Source organism: Mesoplodon bidens (genome assembly GCF_964165515.1).
Source record: "Mesoplodon bidens genome assembly, chromosome: 19".
Lineage (NCBI taxonomy): Eukaryota > Metazoa > Chordata > Mammalia > Artiodactyla > Ziphiidae > Mesoplodon > Mesoplodon bidens.
Genome location: NC_138179.1, coordinates 54,388,972 through 54,404,044, shown reverse-complemented (window position 1 = coordinate 54,404,044; position 15,073 = coordinate 54,388,972). Strand labels below are relative to the sequence as shown.

Sequence of the window (15,073 nt, the reverse complement as noted above, 5' to 3'; positions counted from 1 at the left end):
CCCTTCTAATGAAGTCCTCTCCCCTGCAGGCCTGGCTCCTAGGAAAACTCTGCCAACTAGGCTTTCTTTTCCTGATGCCCAGGCTGTTCCAAGAGACCTGGTGTCTCTGGCATCAAGCTGTTCGCGCACTGGCTGGTCATCAGCAGCTGTGTGTGTTCAGTTCCCTCATGGGGCCCATCACCACCCGCCACCTGGCAGAGTGCCACTGAGGGAAGCATTTCTGTGGCACTGGGCAACAGTATGCCACTTCCCTGCCTCCTGCTATGGGAGTTAGCTCCAAGAGGCTTCTAGTGCTGGTCCTCAAAGAAGGCATCTGGGTCCACTGTAGACATTCTTAGCCTGATGGTGAGCAGTTGGGCACCTTTTATGCCCCACATGCAATCATTGAACAGAAAACAGGATGCAAAACCTCCCTTTTAACTAGTCAGGCCACTGGCATTGCTCTGCCCTGAATCACCAAGGTGGCACATGCACACCACCTACATTTACTGGATGCCTCCCACGGTGGGCACCCTGCTAAGCCTGTCATTAATATATTCCACCTCCAGGAAAGCACCTGCCATCTGGAGATTTGCGACCAAAGCAGTGCATTGGAGGTTTGGGGGGGAGGGGGGATTTAGAGCTTATTGCCTTATTCTGTTAGTACAGGGCTTCTCAACCTGGCACTGTTGACATTTGGGGCCAGGTAGTTTTATGATCTTGGGGCACTGTAGGATGTGCAGCAGCATCTGGCCTCTACCCACTAGATGCCAGTACTACTCCCCTCAAACCCCCCACCCATTCTGACAACCAAAAATGTCTCTAGACATTGTAGAATGTGCCCTGGGAACAAAACCACCCCTGGTGAAGAACCATTGTCTCAGGGCATTTGGGTGTGCTTAGGGCCAAGTACAGAGAAACTGCCCTGCCTTCTAGAAGTCTGGGCTTTAGCTACTGGATTACAGTGACAGAGAGAGGCTTATGAAGTTGGGAAGACAGAGAGTATAAATGTCATGAATTCCTCAGGGTTTAAGAACCAGCAAGCCAGCCCCCACGCTCCACAGGAATCTGAGATTTGCTCGCCTGCATTGCTGCAGATTTGCACTACAAGAATGATGTTTTCAAATGAATAAACCAGTGCTTGCCGATTTAGAGAGCTGCATCACAGCGAGTCCCTGTGGTAACTATCCTTTTTCCTGTTTCTGTAGCAGACATCTAAAAGGGGAGCCCTGAAAGTCTTGGTCAGGACTGAGTTTAACACTGTGTACTACTCGGGAGCAAGAAACCCAGGTTCATAGAAACAGTGTAGAAGCAGCTGCGGTGCAAGGGCCCGCACTGGTTCCCTGCGCTTTGTGCGGGACTGGTGCGGTGCCAGCTGCAGATCGGGGCATACGTGGGGAGTCAGGACAGTCATCTCGCGGCTGCGATTTTCCTGGTCCTTCGTGTTAGTTTAGGGGAAAGTTCTCTCAAACAAAATGACTCCCAGGAGCTCTGTCAAGAATCAAAAAAATAAAACACAACCAAAACGCACTGCCAAGAGAGGAGAGGGGTCCGCCTTTGTTGTCTCTGCCTGCAGAGGCCAGACAGGAGGGCCTTCGCTGGCCAGAGCCTAACCATGCTGCCTCCCATGGGCTCTGAATCTGAGGCACCTGGAAGGGTTATTAGCAGGATTGGAACTCATCCCTCTGCTGGGACTGGATCATAATTACAGTAATTTTCTAACAGAGCTCGGCAGTAGGACTGTTTAATCAGCATCTGACTCCCTTGTGCCCCCAGCCCTCATCACTCAAGGAGAGGAGTGGGATGGCTCTTAAAGAGACAGTGCCGGCCTTTCAGCACTGCTAACAGATGTGCCCTAATTGGTAGAATATATCTAAGTCTCATAGCTTATAGCAGGCAGGTTGCATTGCCTCCAACGAACCACCACAGGCTCTCACTATCCTGGACCTTCTGCTAGAGGCCTTCGGGTCAGGCTGCTGGTGGGTCTGGCTTCCCACACCAACAAGGCCACCCGGGGAAGGGACACACACAGAGCCAGAGCACTTACAAAGGATCTAACTAGCTGGCCCCTTCGAAAGGATGGTTTGAAGGAAAAAGTGCTTGACTGGAAACAGGAAGGAGGGACTTGACAGCCACAGAGGGTGAGAAATTTTGGCTGGTGGCTACCCATAATCCAAAGATTACAGTAGCACCTCGTGTCCCCGCCCTTCTGGGGAGAAACCCTTGAAGACTGTCAGGTAGTCCCTTCGTCCTCACCCTGCGGCTACACCATCCCGCCCTGCTTAGCATGCACGCCTCTCTCACTGCTGTGTCAGTACCCTTGTTTTCCTCTTTTGCTTGTGGAAGTGGACCAGGTCTCCCCTGAATGGAAGTAAATTATTGACTCTGCTCACTGAGTCAGGAGCACTCTGTCTCCTAAAAATGTAGCACTTTTTATCCTTTTGAACATAAGTGGTCCGTGTTTATTTATCTTGAGATTTGAGGTTCCAGCTTTCCAGCTCCAAATTCAGCCATTACCAAGGTGGAACTGGTTTTCCCCAATAAGTTATTTCTCTAGATGCTAGGACTGGCTCCTGCTGCCCTGCTGGTAAGCCAAACGCACAGCTGGTCTTGGTAGCAGTGCCCAAAACAGTTCCTTAGAGAGAAGAGCTGGGGCAGGGAGCGGATGAGAGACAGGAGCAGGGGGAGGGGGGTTTCCAAAGCAGATTGAGGGAACCATCAGGAAGGAAGCTGTACTGGTAAAGAGAGCAGGAAGAGGGACCCTCATCCACAGTTCAGAGAAAGGTTACCCTGAGCCAGGTCACGTTCCCCCTGCAGAGCTGAGTCCCTGCTGGCAGAGGACCACCCAGGGAGGTGGCTTAGGATCGCTGCCCAGGCGCAACTGAGGGCGTCAGGACCTCGCGCTGTGGTCATTACCTGCCTGGCTTTAGCTGTGCCTGAGCTGGCTGCTTGCACATAAATCCGCAGAAGCCACTCCAGTCCCCGAATGAATGTTCCTGCGACCTCTGCGAGGCAGGCCAGGAGCTGGTCCGTTTCCATTTCTACCTCCAACCTCACATCCTCCCGGCTTACTGCCCTCCCCCACCCTGGGGTGTTAAGAATATTCAGCAAGAGGGCTTCCCTGGTGGCTCAGTGGTTGAGAGTCTGCCTGCCAATGCAGGGGACACGGGTTCGAGCCCTGGTCTGGGAAGATCCCACATGCCACAGGGCAACTAGGCCCGTGAGCCACAACTACTGAAGTCTGTGCGTCTGGAACTTGTGCTCCACAACCAGAGAGGCCGCGATAGGGAGAGGCCCCCGCTCGCCGCAACTAGAGAAAGCCCACGCACAGAAACGAAGACCCAACACAGCCAAAAATTAATTAATTAATTAATTAATTTTAAAAAAGAATATTCAGCAAGAGCTGAGGCATGTAAACAAATTCACAAACGTGGAGCTAACTTCATGTCCAATCAGACTGTTAAAGCCACGATCACCTCCTAAGCAAAGATACCAGAGAGGCTACGAGGTGCCTGGGACTTGGTGTGGCTCTAAGGCCTTAGCAGTTAGAACACCTCGGACTGTGGGGGAGCTCTGATTTCTGAGAACAACTATGAAAAGCTCTGCACGGGGATTTTTTTTTTCTTTCCTCCTTGAATAGCGGTGGGTTTATTCTAGCTTTTTTTTTTTTTTAAGTTTTTTTTGGGGGGGAAACAACACCTTGTTTTACAGAGCTTGGAAAGTACCTCTTACATGAATATATTCTACCACCATCTAAAAACATGCTTTTTAAAAACCAGGCTCAGCTCAGCTAGAAAATGAGGGTCACATTTGCCCTGCCCTCCTCACTGGGCACTGTGGTCAAATAAAACGATGCATATGGGTTTCCCTGGTGACGCAGTGGTTAACAATCCGCCTGCCAATGCAGGGGACACGGGTTTGAGCCCTGGTCCGGGAAGATCCCACATGCTGCAGAGCAACTAAGCTGGTGTGCCACAACTACTGAGCCTGTGCTCTAAAGCCTGTGAGCCACAACTACTGAAGCCCGTGCTCCGTAACAAGAGAAGCCACCACAATGAGGAGCCTGCACACAGCAATGAAGACCCAACGCAGCCAAAAATAAATAAATAAATAAATTTATTTTAAAAAAAAAAGATGCATATGAAACTTATTATGTTCACACAAGAAAACCCATCTCCTCCTACACACACACACACACACACACACACACACACACACACACACACACACACACACACACACACACACACACACACACACACACACACACACACACACACACACACACACACACACACACACACACACACACACACACACACTTCCAAACAAAAGGAAACCCATGAGATTGGGATCACTTATCTTGGGTAACAGGAGATGACTAGACTTGGATCACGGAACTAGCTATCAGAAGAAAGGTGACTAGGGAATTCCCTGGCAGTCCAGTGGTTAGGACTCTGTGCTTCCACTGCAAGGGGCACAGGTTCAATCCTTGGTCAGAGAACTAAGATCCCACATGACGCATGGCACAGCCAAAAAAAAAAAAAAAAAAAAAATTAGGTAACCATAAGTCAGGCACAGAACCTACTTCAAACCCAAATTCTAACCAAAAATACTTCCATTCTAAAAACACCTCAGTAGGCCACTCCCCCCAGTAGTCCCCTATCTTCCCTACAGAGGTCATTGGTGGCAGCCCTTAGTACACACAGGGACAGAGCAAAATGGGAGAGAGGCAGATGGCACTGCCTAGATGAAGAGGAAAATCCATCTTTGCTGTTTTTCTGGTAATTCCAGGCCCACAGAAAAACTCTTCCCCTCTCAGGACATCTTCTTCCATGGTCTACACTCAACTCTGCACAAGACAGTGCAGGGATGGTGCCTGGCCTTAGATTAACTGAGGTGCTGTTGTATGCACTGCTGATAATGGATCATTAAAAAAGCCAAGAGTCAGAAAAATTGCATCCGTGTCTTTGAGCAGCTCCTGCTGTCCCAGCAGCCTACCCTGCTGGCAGAATTAGCTGCTGAGCACCAACTCCAGGAAGAAAAGGAGTGAACAGAAGAAGCCCAGCCCAGCTTGCTGTTTTTTGGCTGAGTAGGGAATTGACACAGACCACCTCCGGCTCCTGTCTGGAAGTTTTGAAATCAGAGAGCTTCAAGCACAGCTGGGTTCACAGCTGCACCATTTGGAGCATTGGACTCATTAATATTCATGAGTCATCCCCACCAATCGGCAGAGCGGATGCCATTAGCTTAGCATCTGTCGGGTTTTTGTGAGGTTTGTGTATGGAGTTTTTTCCCCTTTTAAATGAACTTCTTTTGACATTTTGGATTTGCCTCTGTAGGTTTTCTATCCTCGCCTTGTTCTGCTGCATCATATAAAGGAGAGACCCAGGGGAGGCGGGCAGGAAAGAGAAATGAGTCCCAGCGAGGGCTCCGCATCTGCCTGTTGACAAACTTTATTTCTCTTTCAGCACCTGGCACCTCGGACAGGCTGCGAGGACGAAAGCAGCAGCAGGTGAATTATACCTAACAAGGTTCGTGCCCATAACTGTGAGAGGAGCTGGATCCTGACTCTTTGGAAGGCAATTCTTCCTCCACTGGTGAACTTGAGCTGCACACACAATACAGGAGAGCTGCCATGCACGGTCCTGCACCATTATTTCCACGCTGATAAGTTCATGATTTATGAAAGTACCTACTGCCAGCCCTCACTCCCTCCTCCACTGCTACAGCTTGTTAGACACCAACTGCAACAACAGGCTTGAATACTTGAATTTTATTTCAGGCCAAAACCCCTCAACTCTGAACTAAATGCCAAGACAGTCCCACAGCACAGGCTGGTAGTAAAAGAGCCCAGAGACAGGGTGCGATGGCCAGAGGAGGGAGAAGCGGGCGAGAAGGGGAAGGACCACACACACAAACCCAAGGGCAGGGCAGGGCAGAATGCCAGCCGCACTCACCTCCTACCAGCTCTGGCTCTCGGAGGAGAGAATTACGGCAGCAGGAGGGCAGAATGCCTCATTGTCTGAAGGAAGGCGTGTTGTTCCTCATCTCCATCCCCAGAGCCCTCTCTCCAGGCAGAAACAAAGCCCCCGCACCCCACTGGACTGAACATACGGCAACACAGTAGAGGGACACGCGGTGGCTGAAGCCTGGGGGCAGGGAGCTGTTACTAAGGGAGAAGAAAAGGATTCAGAAAAATAAAGGAGCCCCTGCTTACCCTGCAGAGAAGACAGACGCGTCTCCGCTTTATAACCAGAGAGACGGTGACAGCCCAGGGCATCCCTTCCAAAACAGCCCCTGAACCGGTCCCTTTCCTATGGCTGTGACCAAACCCTTCTCTTTCGTGGATGGCCATGAGCTATTTCATGGGTCTTGGCCCCATAAAGCCAGGCCGAGGTCCTGGGATGCGCAGGAAACCCCAGTGACAGGAGTCACAGCACCATTCCATTCAGTGGTATTAGTGGAGGAAAAGCAAGGAGGTGGGAGGATATTCACCCCCCTGTCCATGCAAGGAGGTAGGCAAGAGGCCAGCCTCCCAGAAACCAAGGGCTCCAGGGGCTGCAGCAAAAATAGAGCCAGCGGGAATACAATGACACAAGCATGTCTGTTGAACAATATTCAATATGGCAGCTTAAAATCTGCCACCTACAGGTCCCCAAAACCAGTCACCTGAGACAGTGTTCCTAGGCCTGTTAACAAACACCTAAAGAAATTCAGCTCCCAGGAGAGTAAATATGGGGTTTGGTGCAGAACCAACAACCCCTGGGCCTTGTGCTTAACTTATAAACATCCGCACAGAGTCTGTTTCTATGGAAGAAGCTTGACGAGTTGTCACCGACCTCCATGCCACCAACGCGAGCAGAGGCCACGGTAAGACACGAAGCAGCCCAGCCTTCCCACCACTGGCCTAGGCCCAGCCCCACCAGTGCAAGTCTCTCGGCCCACATCTCCTTCATCCACCTCAGAGCAGAACCCAGAGCTCCAAGCAGAGCTCACTTTTCCAAAACTGTTTCCAACGGACCAGGATCCAAACGCACTGCACGGTCCCCTCCCATGGCCCTCCTCACAGGCTGAGGAGCAGAGATCCCCTCATCAGGTCTTGCAAAACCACAGCATGACGGAAAGGAGGGAGGTGGGAGAGGGGGGCTCTCCCAGGAAGGAGCCTCAGAGTCAACAACAGGAGCCCACACCTCGAAACTGTCCTTTTCTTCCCCGGGAGGCGGTGAGAGAGAGCTCCTCCTGCCCGATCTTGGGAGAAAGCAGCAACTGGAAAAGAGAGGGAAAGGGAAACGAAGGGCATGAGCAGGTAAACAAAAACGAATGGACAACAACAGGAGGTCTGTCCATACAAAGAAATATTATTCGGCCAGAGAAAGGAATTAAGTGCTGATACGACAACATGGACACACCGTGAAAACGCACTAAATGAAAGACGTCAGTCACACAAGAGCACGTACCGTACGACCAACTCCGTTTCTGTGAAATGTCCAGAATATGCAAATCCATAGACACGTAAAGTAGACATGGGTTGCCAAGGGCTGGGGGTTGGGGAAAATGGGGAGTCACAGCTAATGGGCACAAGGTTTCTTTGGGGGTGATGAAAACAGTCTAGAATTGACTGTGGTGATAGATGGCTGAACAACTTCATGAATAAACTAAAACTACTGAATTGTACACTAAAAGGGTGAACTTTATGTAGGTAAATATATCTCAATAAAGTTGTTATTTAAAGAAAATGGGAGGGACTTCCCTGCTGGTCCAGTGGTTAAGAATCTGCCTGCCAATGCAGGGTACACGGGTTCAAGCCCTGGTCCAGGAAGATCCCCCATGCCATGGAGCAACTAAGCCCATGAGCCACAACTACTGAGCCTGCGCTCTAGAGCCCGCGAGCCACAACTACTGAGCCCGCGTGCCACAACTACTGAAGCCCGCGCACCTAGAGCCCGTGCTATGCAACAAGAGAAGCCACCGCAATGAGAAGCCCGCGCACCGCAACAAAGAGTAGCCCCCGCTCGCTGCAACTAGAGAAAGCCCGCACACAGCAATGAAGACCCAACGCACGCAAAAATAAAAAATAAATAATAAAAATAAATTAATTTTTAAAAAAAGAAAGAAAGAAAGAAAATGGGGGACTTCCCTGGTGGCACAGTGGTTAAAAATCCGCCTGCCAATGCAGGGGACACGGGTTCAAGCCCTGGTCCGGGAAGATTCCACATGCCACGGAGCAACCAAGCCGGTGTGCCACAACTACTGAGCCTGTGCTCTATAGCCCACAAGCCACAACTACTGAAGTCCACGTGCCTAGAGCCCGTGCTCCGCAACAAGAGAAGCCACCGCAATGAGAAGCCAGCGCACCACAATGAAGAGTAGCCCCCGCTCGCCGCAACTAGAGAAAGCCCGCGCGCAGCAACGAAGACCCAACGCAGCCAAAGATAAATACATTTAATAAATTAAAAAAAGAGAGATCGGGGCTTCCCTGGTGGCGCAGTGGTTGAGGGTCCGCCTGCTGATGCAGGGGACACAGGTTCGTGCCCCGGTCTGGGAGGATCCCACATGCCGCGGAGCGGCTGGGCCCGTGAGCCATGGCCGCTGAGCCTGCGCGTCCGGAGCCTGTGCTCCGCAACAGGAGAGGCCACAACAGTGAGAGGCCCGCGTACCACAAAAAAAAAAAAAAAAAAAAAAAAAAAAAAAAAAAAAAAAAAGAGAGATCGAATGCTATTTAAAAAATTAATTAATTAATTTTAAAAATAACAATGCATTTTATTTTTAAAAAAGTAAAAGAAAATGGGGGTTCGGGGAGAGGATAAAGAACAAAACAAATAAGAAAGCCTTCTCTTCTTTCTCCTCAGGTTCCAATAGGAGAGCATGCTCCCCAGGGATGAGTTAGGAAAGACACAAGACCTTTGTGCATGGAATGAAAGAACCATGCCCAAGGAGCCCGAGGCCCTTCTGAGAGGCCACCGACGCTGTGACCTTACTGCTTTCTCTACTAATGGACACCTCACTGGCCCAGGTTACAATAATCCTAGCCACTCGTGTCTCAAAATAGAGCACTGCAGTTACCTCTTAGGCTGGTCTCCTTCAGCCAGGTGAGAGGAGCCCCGCCTCTCTTCCTGGGCCCAGCCACAGTTTGACATAGCATAGCGAAGAATGGCCTCGGAAACGGACATGGGGCTTCGGCCCTGGACACAGGCTTCTATCTCAGGCACCGAGAGCTGGCTTTGCAGGAAGAGGTGTAACTGGCTGTCTGACAGAAGGACCACACTCTGCAGGACCCTGGGGCAAACACAGGTAGGGCAACACAGAGCATCACCCCAAGCAGTGGCTCTCCCCAGCCCCATCCTCTGAAGGCCTTGTGGCTTGAGTGAGCACTGAAGGCACAAGGGTGCAAGAAAGACATCGGACACAAATGTGCCTGTATGTTCACAGGGACCATCCTGCCCGGCACACTCACCTCACCCCCCCCGGCCCCTCCCCAGGAGGCAAGTGCTAGCCCGCCAAGTCCACTCACTTTTCAAGAAAGTGCTGCAGACCTTGTCGTCGCTTCTCAATGAATTCATCTGAGCTGCCAAAGAAGGTTGACTTCCCAGGAAGTTCAGGTACAGGCCTGTGGGATCACATAATGTAACACGCCCAAGGTAAGTAACATCCAAGACAGTCATTCCAGTCCCTGATCGAGGAAATCCCCTAAAAAGAGGCGCAAATCAATACAAACAGCATTTAATAAGGTGGCAGGGGAAGGAGACTAACACTGACTTGACTGCATGAGTGTGTCAGGCACTGTAAATGTTTTAATTTAACCTTACTTGGTTTAATACTCCCCCAAAGCCCATGAGAAAAATATTAGTGTCCCCATTTTAGTGGTAAGGAAATAGAAACAGAGACGTTAAGTAAATTCCCCAGTGTCACACAGCTGGTAAGTAAGCAGCAGAGTTGGTATCTGAACCAAGTCTGTGACTTAAAAACTCCATGCTGCTAGATTACACTGTTTACGAAACCCATTCCCACCATCAACTATTACTGAAAAAGGAAGAAACTTGGACACAGAGACACGGAGAATGCTGGGTCCTTCTGTGTAAATTAATACTACCTTCTCCAGCCCTGGAAGGTCACATGCTTGGAATTTTCTGAAAGTAGTCGAGTTGCAGCAAATCGTCCACAAACTCTTCAAGCCTCCCTAGCCTCTCCTGTGAAGCATGGCACATGCTTTAAAAATGGCAGGCCAGACTAGAGGATGCAGGGTCTGTTCAGAGGAAGTTCCAACTGGCTAATTAGGGCCTGACCCATGACCATGGCCTCATCAGTCCCACACGTTAACTAACTGGCTACATCATCAACAGGGTCACCAGAGCATTCAGTGACCACACTGTGGTGGAATCACTGTCCTAAACTGTCTCAAGTTTTAGGACTTATTTGAAGTGTGCAGGTGAGGAGTGAACACTACTGCTTTTCCTAAGGCTCTCAGTCTGTTATAACTCTGGATAGAGGTCTCTACACAAAAAAGAAAAAAAAATCACTATTTTTATATATCAAATGGATGGGAACACCACCTGTCAAATTATTCCAGATGCTAAAAAGTTTCTCATAACCAGTGAAGCACACTTAAAAAGCCAGCAGTACCTTTCTTTAGCCCTAGACTATTTAGCCCTAGACTATTTAGCCCTAGACTATTTAGCCCTATGCATGTTAAAAAAAGAAAAATATGTTTTAGATTTATTTGGCTTTGTTAGGTCAAAATATTAGAAATAAGAATGCTGTCTTACTTTCACTGACTTGAAAACATAATGTAAGAACAGATTTCTCAACGCCCTCAGTACCTGGCAAGTCGCCAAGCTTTTTCATCCTAAATTCCAGTTGCCAAGTAAGCACCTAAAAAGCCAGTCTCAGACCCAAGAAGAGAACAAGAGCAAACTCACACTAAACCAGCGTTTCTCTGTAGCTGCTTTCTCAGCCATACAAACTCTCGGTAGCGGCGACGCACACAGGATGTCTTAGCAGTAAAAGCTTTGCTGTTGGTCTACAGGAGGCGGCACATGAAAAGGCTTTAGTGGAAAAAGCCCAAGTTCCCATGAACACCCCATCGTCACTCTCACTAAGGACCCAAGCCACCAGGCCACAGTCCTGATCGAGGGCTCCCAGCAGAGCAAGATGCCACCAGGCAGCCTGAAAACAACTCTCAGGCAAACCCCAGGCTCTCTTTCCTCTCCTCCCTCCTTTACTTCTGTCAAAACATCCATAAACAGATTCTGCCTCGAGACTGGCCCTCAGCCCTGGAGGGTGCTGACCCCAATACCAAAATTGGATACACTTACATGAAGGAATATCTTATAATCCACGTAAGAATTCCAGGAGCCCTCATTCTGCACGCGGGGGTCCTGAACACGCACAGTGATCACCTCCTGGAGGGAAGAAATGCTCCTTCAGCTTCAGCACAGCCACACAGTAAGGCGGCCTCCACACAAAGGTTGCCAGATTTTTCCACTCAACACCAACTTTCATTCATTTGTTCATTCATTCATTCAATTCGGCAAATATTTATTGACCACCCTGTATGTGGCAGGCGCTGTGCTAAGGCACTGGGGTAGAACAAGAACAAGGGACAAAAATCCTTGCCCGTATGAAGCTTACATTCTAGGACATTCCAACGAATGGAAAAGTTAGTGAAAATGGAACCTCATTTCCCAGTAATGCCTTTACTACTGATTTCCCTCTCCTGGCTTGACCTTGAGCTCATCAGAACCACCAAGGTATTAGTGTCAGAAGAACACCACCAAGCAATACCTGAATCTCCCAAATCCCCTCAAACATTTACCCACCTGTTCCCCGGAGACCACATGCTTACCTCCTGCTCTTGGTTCTCCAACATCCTACACCAAAAGCCCATTGGAAGAAAACATCTGATGAGGGATAGAAGACACAGGATCAATCACTGTTAGTATGCGTGTACTCTTGTCTCTCTTGGCCAGGGCAAAACCCTGAAAATTTTTAATCGACACCCCCCTGGGGAAATCCAGGCAACTTTTTTGTTCTCGTGTAAAACTTAAGGGGAAGCAAAAAAAATTCCCCTTCATGAGCTAGGTGCCAAGCTAAAAGCCCTGGAGGATTTGCCTCCCTTCTCAGACCGTGGTGGGAACCCTGAACCAGGCCACCTCTAGGCAAAACATGTTCAGGTCTACACAATGTCGCCTCAGGCAGCCAGAACAGGCAGGCTGAGTCATAAAACCTTTCTGCCTGAGAACTGCAGGCACAGCAGTGTCTGTGGGCACACACAGCACAGCTCTCTAAGTGAGCCTAACATTGCCCCCTCCCGGCTGTTTAGAGGCAACCAAAACCCCACAAACGCCTTTGCTCCTAAGTCTCTCTCTGTCTTGCTAAGCACAGTCACCGCCCCAGAGACAGATCTCAGAGTTGGAGAGTTCCGGGGGCACCTGAGTGGGCTGCCCAGTTGTGACCTTCCCTTATCTAATCCCATCTCCAGAACCCAAGCCAGTGGTTCTGATCATTTCCTCTCTCGACATGTGGTTTATACCACTGCCCAAGCACCCACAGCTGCACAGGTCGACTCAGGATGTTTTCCACTCCTTTGCAAAGATTCATTAAAGCCTAAGCCACTGATTTCCCCCAGTGTGGCAGTTTACATGTGCAGCGACATCGCCCACTCCAACAAGGGGACCATGAAGGCTGCAGCACAGGGTTACTCAAGTCCAAAGGGGCCCATGATGTCACCTTCTGTTAAAATACAGCACTGATCTTTTTACTCCTAGAACCACTCCAACAGCATCCACTCTGGCTGCCGCCTCCACCCCATTCTCCTCTCTTAAGAGTGGAACAATAAGGTTTAATTTCCCTTTCCAATTTACCTTGAAATGAAAACTGACTTCAGCCAATATGTACTGCCAACAAATGACCCAGGCTGGCTCCTGGGAAAATAAGACTATCTCTGAGCTCTCCCTCTCCTCTCCTCATGCCTATTTACACCCCATTCATTTTTACAGTCCCACAATTAATTTTAAACACATTCTCTTATTAGTTCTGCCTTACCGTTAGAAGATTGTGTAATGCGTTTCCTTATGTTGTGCTAACACGGCTAACATTTCAAGAGAAGGGGAACTCATTTACACCATAAAATTAGCAGAGTACACAGCTTTTCCAATCTTTTTCAGTATACCAGAAGGTCTCTTCACACACGGACACTGCATGCAGAGATGAAGCTGCATGATATATGACAAAACTGGGCTACACAGTCGAGCAAACTGGAAATTCTGTGATTGCAATGCCATCTTCAACAGTATTCTTGCTGACATTCTGATTTTTCAGCGGATGCAGTTACCACTGCAAAGGGGTCCTGAACTGAAAGGCGGGAAATCCCAATTCCGTAACAACTGATGTATAACATCCTGGATGTAAGCAAATGGCTGTGATCAAAAAGAGCAGGCCAACTCACTGTGAACAATTAACCTCCTATGATTTAAACAAAAATTTTTCTTCTCTTCTCTTTTCAGGCATCTGGTAAATCGCCAGCACAGGAAGCAGAGTTAAATACACTGAAGTGTCTTTCCACAAAAGTAACGATGGGAGAGATGATGACAAGGAAATCCACACACTCAGTAGAGCTCACACATCTCCAGTGCCTTGAAAGGTTTGCCAAATTCAGAACCATAATTTAGTAGCTAAATGGTCATCATTTTCAGGCTCAAGAAGAGTTTGCCTAAGGCTCCGAGAGCAAGCTCCTCTCCTGTCCTTTGGGGCTTATACCACTTAGAAACAAACAGCTATAAACTGGCTTTAAAAAAAATCCTAGGACCCCCCAAGAGGCTATATACTTTAAACTAAGTTTAAAGGGCACTAAAAAAGTTTCAATTGTAACTTTCCTTAAAAACAATGGAACAAACACTAAAACCTATACTTCAAGTAATAATTTCTAGCAACTACTATTCTCCCAGCTTCCTCCCTGTAGGTGCCACTCCTCAGGAGGAAATGAAGCTCATTTCTGCCCTTGGAGGGGAAGGAGGAAGTTCTTAATTTTAGCAGTATGATCTGGGAGATGCATCCATGTGTCATCCAACGAAGGATAGAGTCAGTGATCCTCTCAGCTACTTATGCAACTCACTCAGCGCTAGCTACATTTCCTGGGCCCTTTCAATCACATCTGAAGTTTCCTTTACTTTCTCCACCTGTACCAGCACCAGTATCTCCGGGTAAAATCCAGCTGTTTGCTGTTTATAAAGTAGATTCCTTGTAAAGCTTTCCTATGTCTAAACAACTCAAGGCAGCAGTTCAAGGCTTTAGCTCCACCATTTTCACTCCCACTTAAACTACTTAAAGAGACATGTTAAAAAAAAAACCAGATGATAACTTTTATATTGAGCCACCGAGACTCCCATCCTTTCTTACTCATTCTTCCGCCCTTCGGTGCCAGATGGCACCTCAAAAAGCTCTCCTTCCGAAACACCCGCCCGTGGCAGAGGCAGCTCCCCTGTCTGACCAAGCTCTGCCTATTCTCAGCTATGCTTTGCTCCATTCTTCATGTGTAACTTGCCAGTCTTTCCACTTGCAGGTTAAGTAACAAAGGCAACCACAGTCTAGCACAAGAGCCTTCTGTGTCCCCGTAAAACACCTGCCATTACTCCTAGTCCTAGTGTTTGGGTAAATGTAGCCAAACTCTTTTACTCCAGCCACACACACACACACACACACACCCCGTACTCCTAACGAACTAGGAGCAAAAAGGCCATATGGTCCTTATTCCCCTCTGCCTACTAAGCTTGGGGAGTGGGAAGGAAAGATGCTTTAAAAATAAATGGAAAAGCCGGGTTTCCTTCCTTGGATCCCAAGTAAGCACCCGCCTTCATCCCGGGAGGTGAGACTGCTCGTTCCCTAGGATGGCCAGCGAGGTTGCCACCCTAAGCGCCACTGCTGACGCTCAAGCCCGCAGCTTGAGCGTAGCACCCAGGCCCCCTCACCTGAGAGCAGCACCCACTCCCCGCGGCCCCGCCCACGCCCCCTCACCTGAGAGCAGCACCCACTCCCCACAGCGACGCCACCAGTGCCCCACCATACAGTAAGACTCTAGGCTTCTCCTTCCGGGTGA

At 49.1% G+C, this 15,073-nt stretch overlaps 1 protein-coding gene across 6 annotated transcripts; it reads right to left on the bottom strand.

Moving 5' to 3' along the window:
- Window positions 1-5,740: 5,740 nt before the first annotated feature.
- SNX11 (sorting nexin 11) lies at window positions 5,741-15,073 on the bottom strand. 6 transcript variants are annotated; one of them, XM_081218898.1, is made up of 9 exons: window positions 14,992-15,051; window positions 13,024-13,379; window positions 12,843-12,902; window positions 11,825-11,879; window positions 11,295-11,381; window positions 10,899-10,999; window positions 9,494-9,589; window positions 9,046-9,258; window positions 5,741-7,248 (listed from the first exon to the last, which is right to left on the bottom strand). In XM_081218898.1, the coding sequence occupies exons 4-9, from the start codon at window positions 11,864-11,866 to the stop codon at window positions 6,975-6,977; spliced, it is 813 nt and encodes a 270-aa protein (XP_081075024.1). In that variant the 5' UTR covers window positions 11,867-11,879; window positions 12,843-12,902; window positions 13,024-13,379; window positions 14,992-15,051; the 3' UTR covers window positions 5,741-6,974. The 6 variants fall into 6 exon arrangements, with proteins under 6 accessions (XP_081075024.1, XP_081075027.1, XP_081075025.1 ...); XM_081218901.1 differs by lacking the exon at window positions 13,024-13,379 and having other exon boundaries at window positions 14,992-15,067; XM_081218899.1 differs by lacking the exon at window positions 12,843-12,902.